General features: G+C 37.7%; 1 protein-coding gene across 2 annotated transcripts in view; it reads left to right on the forward strand.

Moving 5' to 3' along the window:
• The window catches only part of nrp1a (neuropilin 1a), an 89,165-nt gene that overhangs the window by 40,666 nt on the left and 30,565 nt on the right, over nt 1-17,934 (forward strand). For both annotated transcript variants that reach the window (XM_062991184.1, XM_062991185.1), the window contains exons 5-6: nt 1,596-1,751; nt 6,031-6,197. In XM_062991184.1, the coding sequence (XP_062847254.1) occupies nt 1,596-1,751; nt 6,031-6,197 (323 nt within the window). The remainder of the gene's footprint in view (nt 1-1,595; nt 1,752-6,030; nt 6,198-17,934) is intronic.

Genomic DNA, 17,934 nt, shown 5'->3' on the forward strand with positions numbered 1-17,934 from the left:
GTTTTTTTCTGCTATGTTTATCTTAAACCTGTTTTTTTTTCTTTTTGAGAAGTCATTGGTCTGAGACCAGTATTGCCCCAGGAATAAACCAGTTCCAGATTTAACAAAGAGCCTAGGAATTTATGACACTAGAAAAACAGAAACAGAACAAGTCGTTTTCCTCGAGTTCACCAGAACTTTTCTTTATTTGCTTTTATAATATAGTCACAGTGTGTGGAAGCTTCGCAGTACATTTTCCACATCTGTAAAAGAAGGTCAACAAATGTCAGTTTTGATAATAAAAGTATGTCCTTCAGCTGTAGTGGAGCCCAGCTTTAGGAATACAAGTTCCTGAACATGACAGTTTTGAATCATACTTACACCTGCTTTGAATCTTAGTTTGGACATGTTTTGAATTTCTGAACGTCACATGACATAATTTACTAAACATGACATTTTTAAAACACCAGCACTGTCTTAGTTAAAATATATGATCATTAGAATGATTAGAATCTTAGTTAAAATATATGATTATTAGAATGATTAGAATCTTAGTTTAAATATATGATTATTTAAGTAGAGATGGTCAATAACCCATTGCCAAATCACATTTACCACTTTCTTTATGCCTAGCTGGCATTCCTGAGCATGACATGACATCAACAGACTACAGTCATATTTGCTATCTGCAATTCCATGTGGTTGGTTAAATTAAATTCTATAAAATACATTACATGGGCCGCTCAGATGGCGCAGTGGTAAAACACGCTAGCACACCAGAGCTGCGATTTCGAATACATCGTATCGAATCTCAGCTCTGCCATCCGGCTCAGCTCTGCCATGGGCTGGGCAACTACATAAACAATGATGGCTGTTGTTCACAATGTGGGACAAGCCAGACCAGGGTTCCTCATAACTGGTGCAATTACGACCTCTGCTGGCTGATTGATGGCGCCTGTGCAGAGTTGGGTAATAATGTCGATCAGGGTGTGGCTCTCCGTGCACAAGGCTGATCCGCATATGAACTCGCCTCGTGCAGGTGAAAAGATGCGTTCGGTACTGATCACGTGTCAGAGGGGGTGTGTGTCAGTTGCGAAGCTCCTCAGTCAGCAGTGGAGGGTTGTTCGGTAGAGGTGAAGCGTAACGCAATCAGGGTAATTGGATACGACTGGATTAGGGAAGAAAATTGGTGGGGGGGGGGATTGGAGAAAAAGAGAAAGAAAAAACACTACATGGCCAAAAGTATGTGGACACCTGACCATGAGCTACTTTGACACCCTAGTCCAAAACCATGGGCATTGACATGAAGTGCCACAACCTACCCCCCCCCCCCACTCTGAGCAAGGCCCTTAATCTTAAAATCTGCCAAGTGGGAAACTTTTAAATCACACATGTCAATGACAAATGGCTAGATATCCTGTTCTAATAGACACAAATTTTGTGGGTGGGTTTTAGTTGGATGGCAGTTGGGTATTTTTTATTTAGATTCAAAATTATATTAATTGTAGCTGCTTAAACATGAGACTGCAGTATCGTTTGTATTACTACAACTGACCATTCCACCCACTATTTTCCCTCTCAGACTTTAACTTTGTCAATCTTTTCCCTCTCCACAGTTGGTCCACACATTGGCCGGTTCTGTGGGCAGAACACTCCAGGCAGAGTAATTTCCTACACTGGCATCTTGGCTATGACAATCAACACGGACAGCGCTATTGCTAAAGAGGGCTTTTCTGCTAACTTCACTGTATTGGAGAGGACTGTACCAGAGGGTGAGTAACCATAACACATTTAAAGCTTCTCAGTGTTTTCTTGACACCATATGTACTGCTACTGATGTGACTCATTATTAATATGGATTTATGTCCTTATGTACATGCATTCACAGTTCAGTTCTCACACATTTACGTTGCTGTTTCATCATCTGACAAACCACTTACACTGCTCTACACGAGTCATATAGCAAATGTATACGCAAGACAAGCTGTATAGGCAATATACATGAGAAATTAGCTTATGTTTTACACACACACACACACACACACACACACACACAGAAATAAAACGACGGGAAGATCGGGGGAAGTTATTAAATGACCTGCTCAGCTGCTGCACTCTTTCATTAAGTGAATGTGTTAGGAGTCATGGCCCATCTCCTCCAGTTTATGAAGCCTGGCTTACACACATCCAGCATGTTACCCAACAGCTCCCTGCCACTGTTTTAACACACTCACCCATTGGCCTAACCTCCTCACCTCAATTTAAGAGATGTTCTGACTAAATAATTTATTACGTTTCCAAGCATACAGCCAATATGTACACACCACCAAATTGGGGGTCTCATAAATCAGACATGTGTCTCCAACTTTCTTTTTGTCCTGATGTCTCAGTCTGTCCTCTTGCCCTAGAGAATGCATGGTAATTGGGGGTGTTATATGGGAGCACTGTGAGCCTGGATTGGCCAAACAAAAGCTTGAATTGAACTGGTAAATGCTTTAACTTACATTACTGTGATAATTTAGGATCAAATTAATCAGCCAAGAAAAGGCTGGTGTCTATAATTTGCTTTTTCAAAAACAAAAGAGTTACTTTTTTATTTTAATTAAAAAATCTAAAGTACATTTTACTGAAAACTGACAATATTAACAAAAAGAATATATTTTGTAAACCTTAAAACAGTACACTTATTGTCTGTACTGTATATGACCCACGATCTGAAAATGAATCTGAATATGAAGGATTTCTGCATGCTTTTGTGGAAAATATTAGCAGCATTAGTCTCCAGCACAAAAAGGAAAAAGCAAACTTTAGACACTAAAGATGTCTAGACTGATCCAGTACAATTGGATTAAGTCAAAATTTGTGTAAATTAGATTTTTGTCTGCCAGATTTTTCCATGTACTGTAGATGCACTCTCCTTTTTTCTCTGAAAAAGCAGTTCAATCCTCAATGCCTGCTAGAGCTGTGAGGGGCAGATGTATGTTATCAATTATTTATCACCTTCATAAATTTGCATTCCGCTGTCCTCCTCTCCTCTCTGCCTAGGCAGGGTGCAACAGAAAATGCACTGGTACAGTGAGGAAAATGGCTACAGTTAAATATTCATTTCCTTATGACAGTCAGAGAAGCATAACTGGGTTATCTGCTCAGTGGGCTGACTTATTTCTTGGTGATTTACATGTTTTGGTGCTTAATAGAGGAACGAGGCTGGAAGGAGTGAAGAACTGATTCTATATATAAAACTGGAAAGTATTTTGGGGCTTGGGTGGCACAGTGGAAAAATACGCTAGCCTACCAGTGCTGAGATCTTAAAACCCTAAGCCTCTGCTATTAGCCAGCTGGGAACTTACAGGATTAGTAATAGCAGATTCCCAACTTTCAGCCTATCATTTGTAATCATTTGTAATAAGTAAAAAAAAAAACCTATACTAAATAACATTAGTATAGTACCAAACAATATATACATGTAAATAAGCATTACATTGTGTGCAATACATTGATAATCTATATACAGATTTCTGGTTGGTCTAAAATATGAATGTACCAGTCCCAAGTCAGCTTGATGTTATCAGCCAACAATTTACTTTATTTAGCTAACAGCAGTTAACATCTAGATGCATTTAATGCAATGTCCCTTTCATTGGTCAGACCAGGCATTGTTTTAAATATAATCTGGTCAGTAAACATAGGGCAAACATCTGGTCATTAAACATGCTTTGGGGTTCTGTTTGCATTATTAGTTCCCGTTTCACTTCAGCATGTCTAGCAAACAGTGACCCCCATTGGCTCAAAAAATGAACGAGTCACATAACCTACAGTGAGAACTACTAACTACCAAAATTAGGGTTTATAACAGAAGGGTTTACAACAAAATTATCATATAAAATATGATAATTCTACTAATTTTAAACAAAGACAACAAAGAACGTACACAATGTTGTAGGGTTTTGGCTTTAAATTTTTATAGCTCTGCCCCTATTAAAAAAGACAGAAGGCTAGTCTAATTTAAGTGAAAAAAACTGGACAAGATTGCCACAAAGGTAGCATCTAAATGAACCGACAACACTACAGGGACTTATGAGAAACTGAGAGGGTAGTACACAGTAAATAAAAGAGATTTTATAATGAGGAAAACTGACAGTGAGAGCAATGTGTGTGTGTGTGTGTGTGTGTGTGTGTGTGTGTGATGATGGCAATTCAGAGATGCAGCGTGTGGACAGTCAGTGATAATGTCTCAAGCGGCAGTCTATCAGATAACACAGATGCTCTATCCATCTGTTAAAAGTGGGCAGACGAGCGTCTCTGGGTCACAGTGTGTGTGTGTGTATGTGTGTGTGTGTGTGTGTGTGTGTGTGTGTTACTATGTCTATGTGTAGCTGCATTGTTAGGGAATGTGAACGCACCCACACAGCATTGTTGTAAATGTATGTGCATATATGTTACAGTATATGCAATTAGCAGCTGTATTAATAAATGTGATCATATATGTAGTACACTGTAGATCTAATATTTAAGGTCAGTCCCTGTCTTTCTCTTTTGCCCCTAAACCCTATCTGTGGATGTCTGGACTATTACCTTCAAAGGTCAGGGGTTGTACTCGAGCTGACCTTTCTGTCCCCAGCCACCAGGCCAGCATGCCTTTGGTCAGTCGCTCCACAACAACATAAACAGTGTGAGATGCTCACAGTGTGGGTGGTGAGGCATAGTGAGAGATATATGGTCCTTTCACTATATGGGCTCTACATTCCATCAGCACAAGCTTAAACAAAAAGGCTTTTACTGCAGAAAACACTAGAGCTGTGACACCACAGAACCCAAGCCGGATTTCTTTTACCAACAGCCACAATCCAGTAATGTTCCAGTTGTATGTTTTGGTCCGGTGTCTTCAGTGACAAGACCCAGTAATCACTGTCTGAAAAAGTTACTGTTTAAGTTTATATGTACTATCCAAGGTGCAATCATATAAACATGTTATGATTTAATTTACACTATCTAATTCATCCTGGTTTGGGTTGCATATGGTTTAGTGCCACCTGGAAACAAGGGATGATTCCAACCTGCATGGCTGGCCAATCTATGACTGAGAAACACTTTACTCAGTTACACATTTAGGCAATTTAGATCACCCAATCCACCTTGTCATGTTTTAAAAAAGAAAGCAAAAGGGTTAAAATTTTGTAGGTTAATAAAATATCTAAACTGTCAGGGATCAGGCTTGAACCAGTGACTTTCCCATTACTGGTCCAGTACCATAACTGCTACAGAGCTACAGTTCTGTAAACTACATAATTATATACATAATTATATATGTAATTATATAGGGCAGCCTAGAGGGTAAGAAGCTGGAGTAATAATCGAGAGGTCGCTGGTTCAAAGCTAGGTTGAGCCTTTGAGCAAGGCCCTTAACCCTCAATTGCTTAGACAATGTACTGTCACAGTACTGTAAGTCGCTTTGAATAAAAGCGTCTGCTAAATGCTGAAAATGTAAATGGTCACCCAGCTGCATGATAGCTGCCACATATTTAGTTTTTGTTTTGTAAACTGCTTTTCATGCACTGTTAAAGGACTTGGGTGGAAGGGGTGCAGGGCCAGTTATGCATTTTAGGACTTTCATTTACAAAACAAAAAATAGGTTGAAAATTAGTTAATTGTACATTTGTAGCATTGTAAGTGTACAAACATGGATGCTTTTGTAATCGGTCAATTTTTTCAGTCATTGTTTTTGCTAATTAACCACATTTTTTAGAGTGTGCACAGAAAAGTGCCAAATGGGAAACTTTTCTTTTAAACTCCTAGCCCTGCTGTTGGTTACCTGAATGTTTCATGACAAAGGTTGATGTGTTAATGTAATCCATTCCCAAAGTGCCTCCATTAAATCCATTTTTTTTTCAGTAGAAAGAGTGGAGGCAGAATTTCTATGTTATTCTGGTCACAAGAGATGGAAAGTGCTGCATGCTTGAGTGACCCAGTCCCTTGAGAAAAGCTTACTTTAAGGTGCAGAGTGATGTGTACTTTCTTTGGAACCTGACTCTACATTCTCTCTTTCTTTAGATTTTGACTGCATGGAACCATTGGGAATTGAGTCTGGTGAGATTCCCTCTGACCAGATTGAGGCCTCATCTCAGTATAATCCCAGCTGGTCTCCTGAACGTTCTAGACTCAATAATTTTGAAAATGGCTGGACCCCGGTTGAGGACTCCAACAAAGAGTGGATTCAGGTACAAAAGAACACAAAGTATATAAGTATATAAAGTCCATTGCCACTACATTACACAGGCTGAACAAACATTTAGCACAACAACAGTAGATGGTTCACAATGTTACAAGGCATAGAACTGAACATTTTAATGATGATAAACAAACAGCCAGTCCATCGGTAGGAAGGCTTTATAATCCAACTGTAACACTACTGAACGCAGAGGATGAAGTCCCACAAAGAACTGAAAATTAAGTACAAGTGCGGCATGTTTAACCCAGGTAGAACAATACTGTGGCTAAAAAGCCACTGACCAAATGGGTATAATTACAAATAAGTTAGGTGGCCGAATAATGGAAAAGAAAGACACAGAAACATCATAGTTAAGATGAACTGACACCTCAATCCTCTGTCATATCTGCCATATCTGCCAGCCAAATTTGGGAAGGCAGAAGGACAGGACAGTTCTGTAACCAAGCCACAGCAGGTGGGCTTGTTACACCTACAAAACCTCTTTTTCTTATGTGTTGGGTTGGGTATCTGGACTTTTTAAACTTTAAAGGTTAAGCCCAGTTAATGACCTCACTCCCGATCATACAGTCTATATTAAATTATATGACATTTTTAACACTCTTTTTTTGCATTTTGGGTGGTATTAAAAGTAGTGTTACCTGCACACAGTTGGCTTTTAAATCCAAAACTTTGCACACATAAAGTATATATCATATATCAATTATAACATTATAGTCTAATATTTATTACATTTAATAATTGGAGGCCACACAATGTTCTCAGTACTCTTTAACAATAACATCACACCACTTCAGGTAATTCAGTCCTTTCATTTTGTTATGAAAAGCAGCAAACTAGGATATACAATATGTTCCCCCCAAGCACAGCAATCTTAATCTGTTTTCAGCTAACACTGTTTAGTCATCGTGTTGAGATGACAACATTCACATAAGATCGCAAATCCCTTAATAGGATTTCAATAGAGTTTTAATTTTGCTCTTAGCCAAAGCCTTTGGGCATTGTCAAAAGTCAGACCTACACTTATTTATTTTACAACTTGTCTTTACCGGAAAGTTTTGGGCCAGATTCCTCAGGGGGCTAATAACCGGGCTAACCCACAGCTAAATATTTGCTAGAGGAGGTCTAAAAACTGTTCGTAAGTGCACTTTCCTGTTTGCTATCAAAATATTGTTCTGGGGGCCATATGTTCCAACTTGCAGACTAATTAAATCAATGGAAGCGGCCTATGGGCCAACAGAAAAAGGGTACCATGATGTTTTAGGCTGAATTTAATTTGGGATCCAGCTTTCAAGCTCTTCCTGTGAGGCAGAAGTCTTGTCCTAAGTGGCTGTACAGACCTCTTGTTTAGAGGGGGAATTCCTCTATGCTAGTTCAGCCTTTAGGGTATAATGTGGACTCAAGACAAACAAAAGACTTTCTGTTTTTGTTCTTCTTCCTTTTCTTCACTCTATACAATTTGTATCTGTCTATCTTCCATGTTCATCTTCTTTTAAAATGTCACTGCCATGAAAGACTTTGCCGACTTGTGGTTTATTGGATTTTTTCAATATGGCATTGATCAGATTTTGAGTCTCTCAAAATGGACCACACTGTAGACAGCTCTAAAAGGATCAATAATCATCTTTGTTTTTTTACAGGCCACAAAAAAGGTCTGCTTATGAGTCTGATTATGGTTGCATTTGTGCCTGGTTTGGTCCAATATGCTAAATCCTTTCCCTCAAATCTATAGCCGCTGAAACGTGGAATGTATGCAACCGCAGATGAGATTTGAAATGGCAAACAATTTACTTTCTACATTGCCGATAAATGGGTTTCATTAATGGATGGCAGGGCAAGAAATAGAAAAAAATAGTTGCCTCATTCATTCAGAATGTCGGTTCCGAGCTGTTTCACACTTGCCACTTCATATTTTATGTAGTGTAATTAAGCGGACCTGTCTACTTACTGAACTTGTTTAGTCATTTCGGATTTTAATGAAATTCTAAATGGACTGTCTCCTGCCGAGCTCGAGAGGCAGAAATCTTGCAGCAGCTTACAATCCTCTGAAGAGTATTGATTAGATGAGGTTTTTTCCTTTTTTTGGCAGGGAATTTCAGGCAAATCAGATGTATTCTCTTTCAGCCCTGATCTGCAATTCACATGCTATTCCCCTCTGGCCAATCAGATGTCAAAGTTGAACCCCATGTATCTGTTACCAAGGGAACAAAACTGGAGTCTTGCTGAGAAAGAGCGAGAATGAGTGATTTATAATTTAAAGGAGTCCTCCATCTCACTATCTTGCATTTTCTCTTTTTTTTTTATTTCCCCCGTTCGTTTTACTGGCTCTTTCAGTAGCTTAATTATAAACTCTCTCAGTTCTCTTGTTCTATCAGTAGCTTAATTATAAACAGTATTATTAAAAGAGACATATTCTTCACTGTGCCTTCAGTACACTTACACACTTACAATCTTTCACTCTTTGCTGGTGTAATCTAATTTTAAAAAACAAATTATCCACTCCGCTCTTCTCCAAATCTCAAAGTCATGTAAGCTTTTTATTCATTCTTTTATTATTATATTGATCCTGCCATTAATGCGCTCCAATGCTTTTTGTTTCATATCCAACACGCTTTGGCCATCCCTGCCTTAGACATAGCCGATCATTTCTGTGTAATAGACCACTGCACCACTTGAGCGCCTTCTAAATTTAAATTACAAATAACATTAATCTGTATTATCAGCAAGCTCAACCTTTGTACATTAAACCCATTTTATGTTCAGATTTACCTGTGCAGTATAGTGTGTTTAATATAAGTATTAAAATTACATGCACTTTATACACTGCTCTGTGTGTAATTTGTGCCCTGTTTCAAACTAGTTCCCAGTGAGCACTTGAGAACATTTTCCATTGTTTTTTTGGTCGGAAGTCTTTGCTAAAGCATGACCAAGTCTGAGAGGACATGAGCATCTGCACAACACATTGAAATCCTCAGTGGAAATGGTCTGTGTTTTTGAGAGACTTCGACACACTTCATCCCAAAACCAAAGAGGCGCACAGGGATGCTCTGAGAAAGAGAACGTAGAGTAATAAGAAATGGATTTTGTCTGGCGGCAAATATCTGCTTCAGCAAAGAACTAAGTGCTGGTGCAGAAGCAGTCTGGGAACCTAAGTCTGACTCGTACACTCTAATAGTGGACAATGACTAAAGTAGAAGCATAAATAATGCAATACATCAGTCAGTAGTTGAAAACTTCTCTAGTGCCTAACTCATACTGATAGGATACATGTTTTCCACAGAGGAAGGCTTACTCACAATCTTTACCAGTCCTGCCCATATCTTCACATTAGAAAATACCATCTAGTTTGTTTAATACACAGTATTACACCGATCAGCCATAACATTAAAACCTTGTTTCCACACTCAGTCTATTTTATCAGCTCCTCTTACCGTATAGAAGCACTTTGTAGTTCTTCAATTACTGAATGCAGTCTATCTGTTTCTCTACATATCTTTTTAGCCTGATTTCACCCTGTTCTTTAATGGTCAGGACTCTCCCAGGACCACTACAGAGCAGGTATTATTTGGGTGGTGGATCATTATCAGCACTGCAGTGACAATGCCATGGTGGTGGTGTGTTAGTGTGTGTTGTGCTGGTATGAGTGGATCAGACAGCAGCGCTGCTGGAGTTTTTAAATACCATGTCCACTCACTGTCCATTCTATTAGACACTCCTACCTAGTTGGTCCACCTTGTAGATGTAAAGTCAGAGACAAATGCTCATCTATTGCTGCTGTTTGAGTTGGTCATCTTTGAGACCTTCATCAGTGGTCACAGGATGCTGCCTATGGGGTGCTGTTGGCTGGATATATTTTTGGTTGGTGGACTATTCCAGCAGTGTCCAGCAGTGACAGTGAGGTGTTTAAAAACTCCAGCAGCGCTGCTGTGTCTTATCCACTCATACCAGCACAACACACCACCACCATGTCAGTGTCACTGCAGTGCTGAAAATCATCCACCACCCAAATAATACCTGCTCTGTAGTGGTCCTGGAAGAGTCCTGACTGTTGAAGAACAGCATTAAAGAGGGCTAACAAAGCATGCAGAAAAACAGATGGACTACAGTCAGTAATTGTAGAACTACAAAGTGCTTCTATATGGTAAGTGGAGCTGATAAAATGGACAGTGAGTGTAGAAACAAGCAGGTGGTTTTAATGTTATGGTTAATCGGTGTATTTATATAGGGGCTAACCTTTTCTTCCACTGGGTGGATTGAACAATAGATTAGACAAGACATGAGAGGACAAGGGCCATGCATTTGGAACAATCAAGCAATGTTTTGAAATATTTTCTTGCAACTGATTGCTACCAGGGCTTGTGTCAAAATATTCAGCAGGACGCCGTTATTGCCTGATTAATGGAACTGCAGAGAGAAAGTGCCAGGCTTGTAGATGCCTGATGGAAGTGATGACTGTGTGACCTTTCTACACAGCCATTGTGTCTTGATACCAGGCCTTTAAATAATTTAACTAAAAAACAGCTCTGAATTCCTGCAATTATTGCAACAGTCACTAATCACCAACACAAACATTCCACACAGGCCATTGGGCAGTTATGTACCTCGAAATAGCTAAAGAAAAAAAGAAAGACAGAGTGTTGCTAGTTGTTACATACCCACCTGACTATATACTGTTATTCTTCGCTTGCAGTCCACATGTGCTTTCAGTTAGCCGCAGTCAACGGACAGTTCGTTATTCTGTTACTTTGCTTTTGCACTCTGCAATTAGATCATTAGCAGCTTCTATTTTAAGACACAATCTGTCTGCATGCCAGCTGATGAGTAATTAGACAATGTGACTGTAATTAACATGAGTATCTCTCATGATGAAGCCTGTGGCGCTGATGTCAGAGCAGGCTGTCCTGCTAGCACCACACCTGTGCTAGTCACATTCAGTTATGCTAAGAGTTTCTTTCTGGTTTTGTAGAAGTCATTTATCTTTGTGTGCCAAATTATATGTTTTATGTCATTTATGGGAAATATTTTTTAATTTTCTGTGAAGTACATGTCTACATTGTTGTAAAAAAGTATTGCCCCCACTTGATTTTTTCTATTTTGCTCATTTGTCACATTATAGCTGGTATTATTTTAACCGACTAGCACATTTTACAGTCAAAAGAAGCATATTGTTCCCGGTTAGTTCCTATTAAATAAAAAAAAAGGAAACATAAGCATACAGACTTCAGCTGGCTGTAATACGAACCAGATAAAAGAAGATGCATGTAGGAAATCCCAGTAATACAGAAAGTAGCAGCTCAGTTAGCCATCACTCAGCCCGTTGTAATATTGTACTTGAGTACTGATGTAAGCCAGGTCTAAGCACTAGCAATATAATAATACAATACCAAGACAAAAGACAGTACAGTACCGACTGCTAGCTTCATGCATCAGCTAATAAATTGAATAATAAATCCACAAAGCCACCAGAGCAATCCATTGAACCTAAATTCTACTAAAATTGAACCCCAAGCTCTTTTACAGTTATGCATTGCTTCCGTTCTATTAACCAGGCTCCTATCATTCCTCATCGTCTCTAAAATAGACGATCATCTCACATGAGCGTTCCTATAATGTAATGCCATTAAAAAGAGGCACAAGGGTGCTAAAAATAACTCAGGCTAATTCCGGCAGGTAGATTCAGTGATGAATGAGGCCACTCCTTGGTCTTGCAAGTGTGCACTAATACGATTTACATGAAAATGCAAATTAATTATACCTGTAGTTAATGGAATTTTAGAGAAGCCTGTCATAGCAGCCAGGTGGTGATGAGTAGATCTGAGGATGGAGAAGCATGATTTGATGGATGAACAGATCTTTGCCCCATGGTTGCTGCCAGGCCAGGTTTGTGTTTGCTTTTCAGAGCAATTCTATACCCTGCCCTTGACTTGCTCTCCATTAACTTCTCCTGCCTGACCCTGCCAGACGGTGTGTGAATTGGAGACAGGGAGGACAAGCTGGGATTTTAATGATCTGCTGGGGTTGTTTTTCAGTTCATTTTGATGAAAAAAAAATGCAATGTACACTCAAAAAAAAAATTATTTGGCTGAACTTAATTGAATTATGGAAAGTATTTCCACACAATTGTATTTATTTCTTTGGACATAAAGCAATTTTGTTTATCCAACACAATTTATTTAAGTAGTCTAAACTTAATTTGATCTGTTAAGTTTGACTCAACTCATTAAGGTAATCTGGACAAGATTTTCTAGTGTTGATCCAACTTATTTTCCTAAAGTTGATGCAACTTATTTCATTTAAGTTGTTCCAAACCATGTTGATTTAACTTATTTTACTTATGTTGGTTCTACTAATTGTACTAAAATTGATGTAACAATTAAGTTAATTTTGTTGATTTAACTTATGATTTTAAGACATTAAGTTATTACACATAAAAGGCAAGTTGATTAAACATTCTTTTTTTGTTATAGCAACTGCTTTTCCCAATAATTCTACTTATCTTGAGCTCAATTTAAAAAAAGTTTAAAATAGTTTATGTTAAATACATTTTAAATATCAATTAGAAATGTTTATTTATAGAAAAACAGACAATCATAAAATTCTTCTCTTTTTTATTTCACTTCAGAAGTATTTACTTAAAATACAACATGTCAAGGAAACATTAAAAACTGTACAGACTGTATGAAAGCACAAACAGCTCTTTACAGTTACCATGAACCTGTACTGTTTCACACGGCGAGCTGATTTCTTAACATTTGGCTGGCAGCTCTCTAAAACAAAACAAAGAAACAAGAAACAAAAATATTAATATCAACATTAATAGCGTTCATTTAAGGATTACAATAAAGCAAGCCAGCACACTCTTTGCTTCGTATGAAGGCTAGCATGCTAGCATGTAGCCTAAATACGGCAAATAAAGCAGCGTTGTTTGATTATTTATTTAGTGTCAACATTAAGATCATTCATTTTAAACAAAATTGTTAAGTAAAGTACAACACTTACCAACATTAGACTGGAGTTGGGTTAACGGATGAAAGATGAAAAAGCTCCGTCAGACTGGTGTACATGCTACTCAAACACAGCACAGTCGGGGGAATAAAGTTCGTCGACTTAGTTTAACAAAGGTTCTACTTTCCAAAATATATTCGAGACAGACACGTTTACTTTTACAAAAAGCCTTAAATGAAAAGTAAAAAGTAATTTGCAGGTTACAAAAGTTAAAACAAATGACCCTTACACAAGAAAAAATGGCTACCCGAAAATCATTTTTGATTCACCAACACCTGAAAAGGGGCGGAATTACACGTTTATGGGAGGGTTTCTGTTCAATTACTTAACTTTTTTAAGTTAATCAAAAGTAATTTTTTTGTTTAATGAATTTAAAACCTCGCAAGAGTTGGATAAACTCAATTTATTCTCTTTTATTTCAGTTGATTGATTTAGGTCAATTTAACAATTAGGATAATTACGTTGTATTAACACAGATATTTTAAGTACATTTTAAAAATGGGTCAAATCAATTAATATCAATTTGATTTGTTTGCTTAACAAGAACGAATGCCAATTCTTTGTTTTTTGAGTGTAGTACAAGTATTCAAATTACTAAATTTAGATTTAACCACCTGCAATTACCTAAGTTTGTCTAAATAAGCAGTCTTTCCAATGTCACATATCAACATGCTGAAGCAATAATGAGTGTGTGCTAGGCTTATTGGGAAGCTTTAATAAGTATGAGACAAAGTTAAAACAGGATTACGGCATATTTGTTTTATCCGCTGCCACCAGAAAGGTCTTATCTATAATACCAAACACACACTCCCTGCTCATCACACACATACACACATACAAAGTGGTGAAAACACACTCTCCTTGTTAATCTAATTGCACACCAGGCTTAACTGGCAGTCTACAAAGCAAAGCAAGACTAATTCTGTTCCCACTTTTCAGCTTTTATTTAACAGGATAATGACCGTCGACTTTGTTCTTTGCCTGCAGTGGCAGATTTAGTTTTTAAGCACTCATTCTGTGCCAGATGCTGTACTTACAGCTCAGTTGTCAGGCATGGAATTGGAAAATAATCTGCTAATCCAAGAACAAGGTCTGTACTGTAGCTATCAGTCATGTAAAAATCTAAGTACTAGTTTTTAAGACACTGATTGAGCCTGATTAAGTGTTGGAGATTCTCCCCTGTCAGTAATTTCTTTCATTTTCTCATAACCTTAGATATCTTTTCCAGCTTTTTTATTGTATTCATTTGAATGAAAAAAGATAGAATGATATAGCAATCTGCTAATGATTTTGAGAGGATGACACATGGTAATAAGGGAAAATTAAATTTTTTACTTCTTAGATGAACACTTGCTGGGACTGATTCCTACCCCTTGTTTTAGATGATTGGCAGACAAAAAGTGTTTTCGACAGGAAACTCTTGGAAAGCAACAATACAATTTCTGCATGTGGTACCAATATCAATACCAACCAGACCACCACTAATCCAATACTGACAATTTTACCATCTAACTTTGTAGTATAGTTGCCTAGAAAAGCCATTGTTGGTTATGGGATGGTGTTAAGTTACACATGGAAGGTCTATAATTTTGGGATAAACATGGACATGGTGGTATAATGTTGGAGAAAAGATAAGTTGGAGACAATCTATGGGCCTGAGATTTGAATGTGTTGAAGAATACATGTCCAGTGGTTGGGATGGTGCACACAGGGTGTATAGTATATTCATTAACTAATACTCTCCAGCCTTCTTCTTAACCACAACAAGATAAACTGAAACAGTGGATCAGATTTAAAAAAAAATCTAATTGTGGCCAATATCTGCCCCAATAAAGTCAGCCTCTGTCATTTCAATTACAGTACAATTACATATCTTTATATTAAGTTCATTATAACAAAATGTTTTATATACTTTTTGCACTTGAGCATTTACTTAACTTACACCATAGTCTCAAACTCACCTACTTGCAATTGTCATCCAATCAAACCAAGATAAACACCTCAAATCTAAAAAGAAAGTGTAGAAAATTAGTTTCTCACTGAAAAATTTGGGTATTGGCTTACACAATGGTTATAGCTTCTGACTCAAGCCTCTAAAACATTTTTAACAAACACTTTCTAGCTAGTGACTAATGTTTCTACTCAGCAGCAGTCAGGAAAATTAGACCTGGTGTTTCCCAGGCTGTAGGCTGACAGTGCATGTCCAGAAATAGAGATATAACTGTTAGAATACCAATCTGTTCGGTCATGGTGTTCTCTGGGTCGGGAAAGTAAACAATACATGCCCCTTTCCATTTACGGTACTGTGGTCTTTTGAACAGTTTGAATTTGTAATGACTAACACATTTCTGTTCTTGGAGTTGGAGTATGGTGCACATGTATTTGGAAGATGTTCAATGTTGTAGATAAGATTAAAACATTAAAGCATGACCACATGTGCTTTTTGTCAGCAAAAATGCAATTCTGAGTGTTTTACTTCATTTATGTTGTGTTTAAAACTTCTAGTTTTAATGTAAACAGTTATCAACTGTAATCAAACTGTAATCAAATTCAAGTCACTAACTAGAAGCTGCACTGATTTGCCTTTTTTATTTCCCCTTTGTACTTTTACTCTTTTATATTGGGCGGCACGGTGGCTAAGTGGGTAGCACTGTTGCCTCACAGCAAGAAGGTCCTGGGTTTGATCCACAAGTGGAGCGATCTGGGTCCTTTCTGTGTGGAGTTTGCATGTTCTCCCCGTGTCTGTGTGAGTTTCCTCCGGGAGCTCTGGTTTCCTCCCACAGTCCAAAGACATGCAAGTGAGGTGAATTGAAGATACTAAATTGTCCATGACTGTGTTTGATATAACCTTGTGAAATAATGAATCTTGTGTAATGAGTAACTACCGTTCCTGTCATGAATGTAACCAACGTGTAAAACATGATGTTAAATTCCTAATAAATAATCAAACAAACTTTTATGTAGAAGTAAAAATAGTAGTAGTAGTAGTAGTAGTAGTTGTTGGCAAGCAGGCCAAAAAGATTTTGGAAAAACAATTTGCCTTTCAAACCCTGCAAAACAGAAATAATCATGAATCATTGTAACCGAAGAATATTTTGTCTGCATGTTAAAGTCCTGGTCTGTCTGGATTTGTCAGCCCATATCCAGACACATAAGACAGACACAGACAGAAAACTCATAACCCACACTGCACGTTCTGTGTGTCTTTCCACTTTTATTAAAAAGAAAAAGAATTTGATTCACTATACATTTATATAGCTGGGGAAATATGAGCTTATTAGTAGTCTGAGACAACAACAATAGCAGTCGTCTTTGACCATAAATTGAAACCCATCAAAATGAAACATAAAGAAAACTAAAAGGTTGTTGCATATCCATCATATCCATCTGTTTTTGTCTTTAGACAGTTACAAGAGAATTATTGTCCATTATAAAATTCAATCCAGCTTTCATGTTCTGCCTGCAAGCCAAGGTTTTAATGTGCAGACTTCTGTCTTTGTACAGAGCTGTGTCCCTAATACATGAAGCAGGTTTTGAAAAAATATTAAATGCGGTGTTGCTTCTTAAGAGTGTGACTGCGAGGCATGACCTCAATTTCCAGATAATGAAAGTAATGGCGCTTGGTGCTGTGTAGGCTGTATTTGATATATAAATTTGTTTTTTAAGTGATTTTCACTCTCTTTGTTACATTTTGTCCATGTTTAGGAAAAACTGTCTTTAACACTAGTTTTCTGGCTCAAAAATATAAGCATTATGTTTCGTGCTAATGAAAAAATGAAAAGCTTTTTTTTTTATTTATGCTAGTGGTAGTATTTAAGCTAATCAACACAATTGGAAGTGGCCTTAAAGTGCCTCCTTTCATACACATGAGCTTACTGATACCTATTACTGGCTTGTGCTGCTTTAATTAATAGTTGCTATCCCTCCCACACAGTGAGCAGGACCTGTTAGTGGGTGGTATTTGGCAACAAGTAAAATGAAAATGAGGTAAAAAAATCATGATAAAATCATTGTCATAGCATTATTGAATCTGGTATTAACATTTTGTTTGCATTTAACCAAAGCGGTTTTCGAGTTTGAAATTGTATTAACATAGTAACTATGGGTGCTCAGGTGGCACAGTGGTAAAACACGCTAGCGCATCAGAGCCGAGATTTCAAACACAGCGTTTCGAATCTCAGCTCTGCCATCTGACTCAAAACTGATGCTGGCTGATTGATGGCACCTGTGCAGAGTCAAGGAATAATGCTGATCAGGGTGTAGCATTCCGTACACAAAGCTGATCCGCATATGAACTCGGCTCGTGTAGGTGAAAAGATGCAGTCGGTACTGCACATGTGTCGAGGGGGCGTGTGTCAGTTGCGGTGCTCTTTAGTCAGCAGTGGAGAATTGTATCGGTAGAGGGGAAGCATAATGCAATCAGGGTAATTGGATACGACTAGATTAGGGGAAAAATTGCACAAAAAGATAGTATACTGGTTGGATATGTAATAAACCTTAAAAAAACAGTAACCATTTAAAACATATGTTAATGTAATGTTTGAATATGTACCAATCAATGCAACCACAGTTAAAATAGAGACAATGGTAAATAATGTTATTAAGGGTGCTAAGTGGTGCAGTGAAGAAGCATTTGTTTAATTTCATTGGACGATTAGTAAACCTACAAATGCAGTAGTTGTTAACATTGTCAAATATATAATAATTATAGTAATAATAATGCA

This window comes from Trichomycterus rosablanca, chromosome 3 (genome assembly GCF_030014385.1).
Source record: "Trichomycterus rosablanca isolate fTriRos1 chromosome 3, fTriRos1.hap1, whole genome shotgun sequence".
Classification (NCBI taxonomy): domain Eukaryota; kingdom Metazoa; phylum Chordata; class Actinopteri; order Siluriformes; family Trichomycteridae; genus Trichomycterus; species Trichomycterus rosablanca.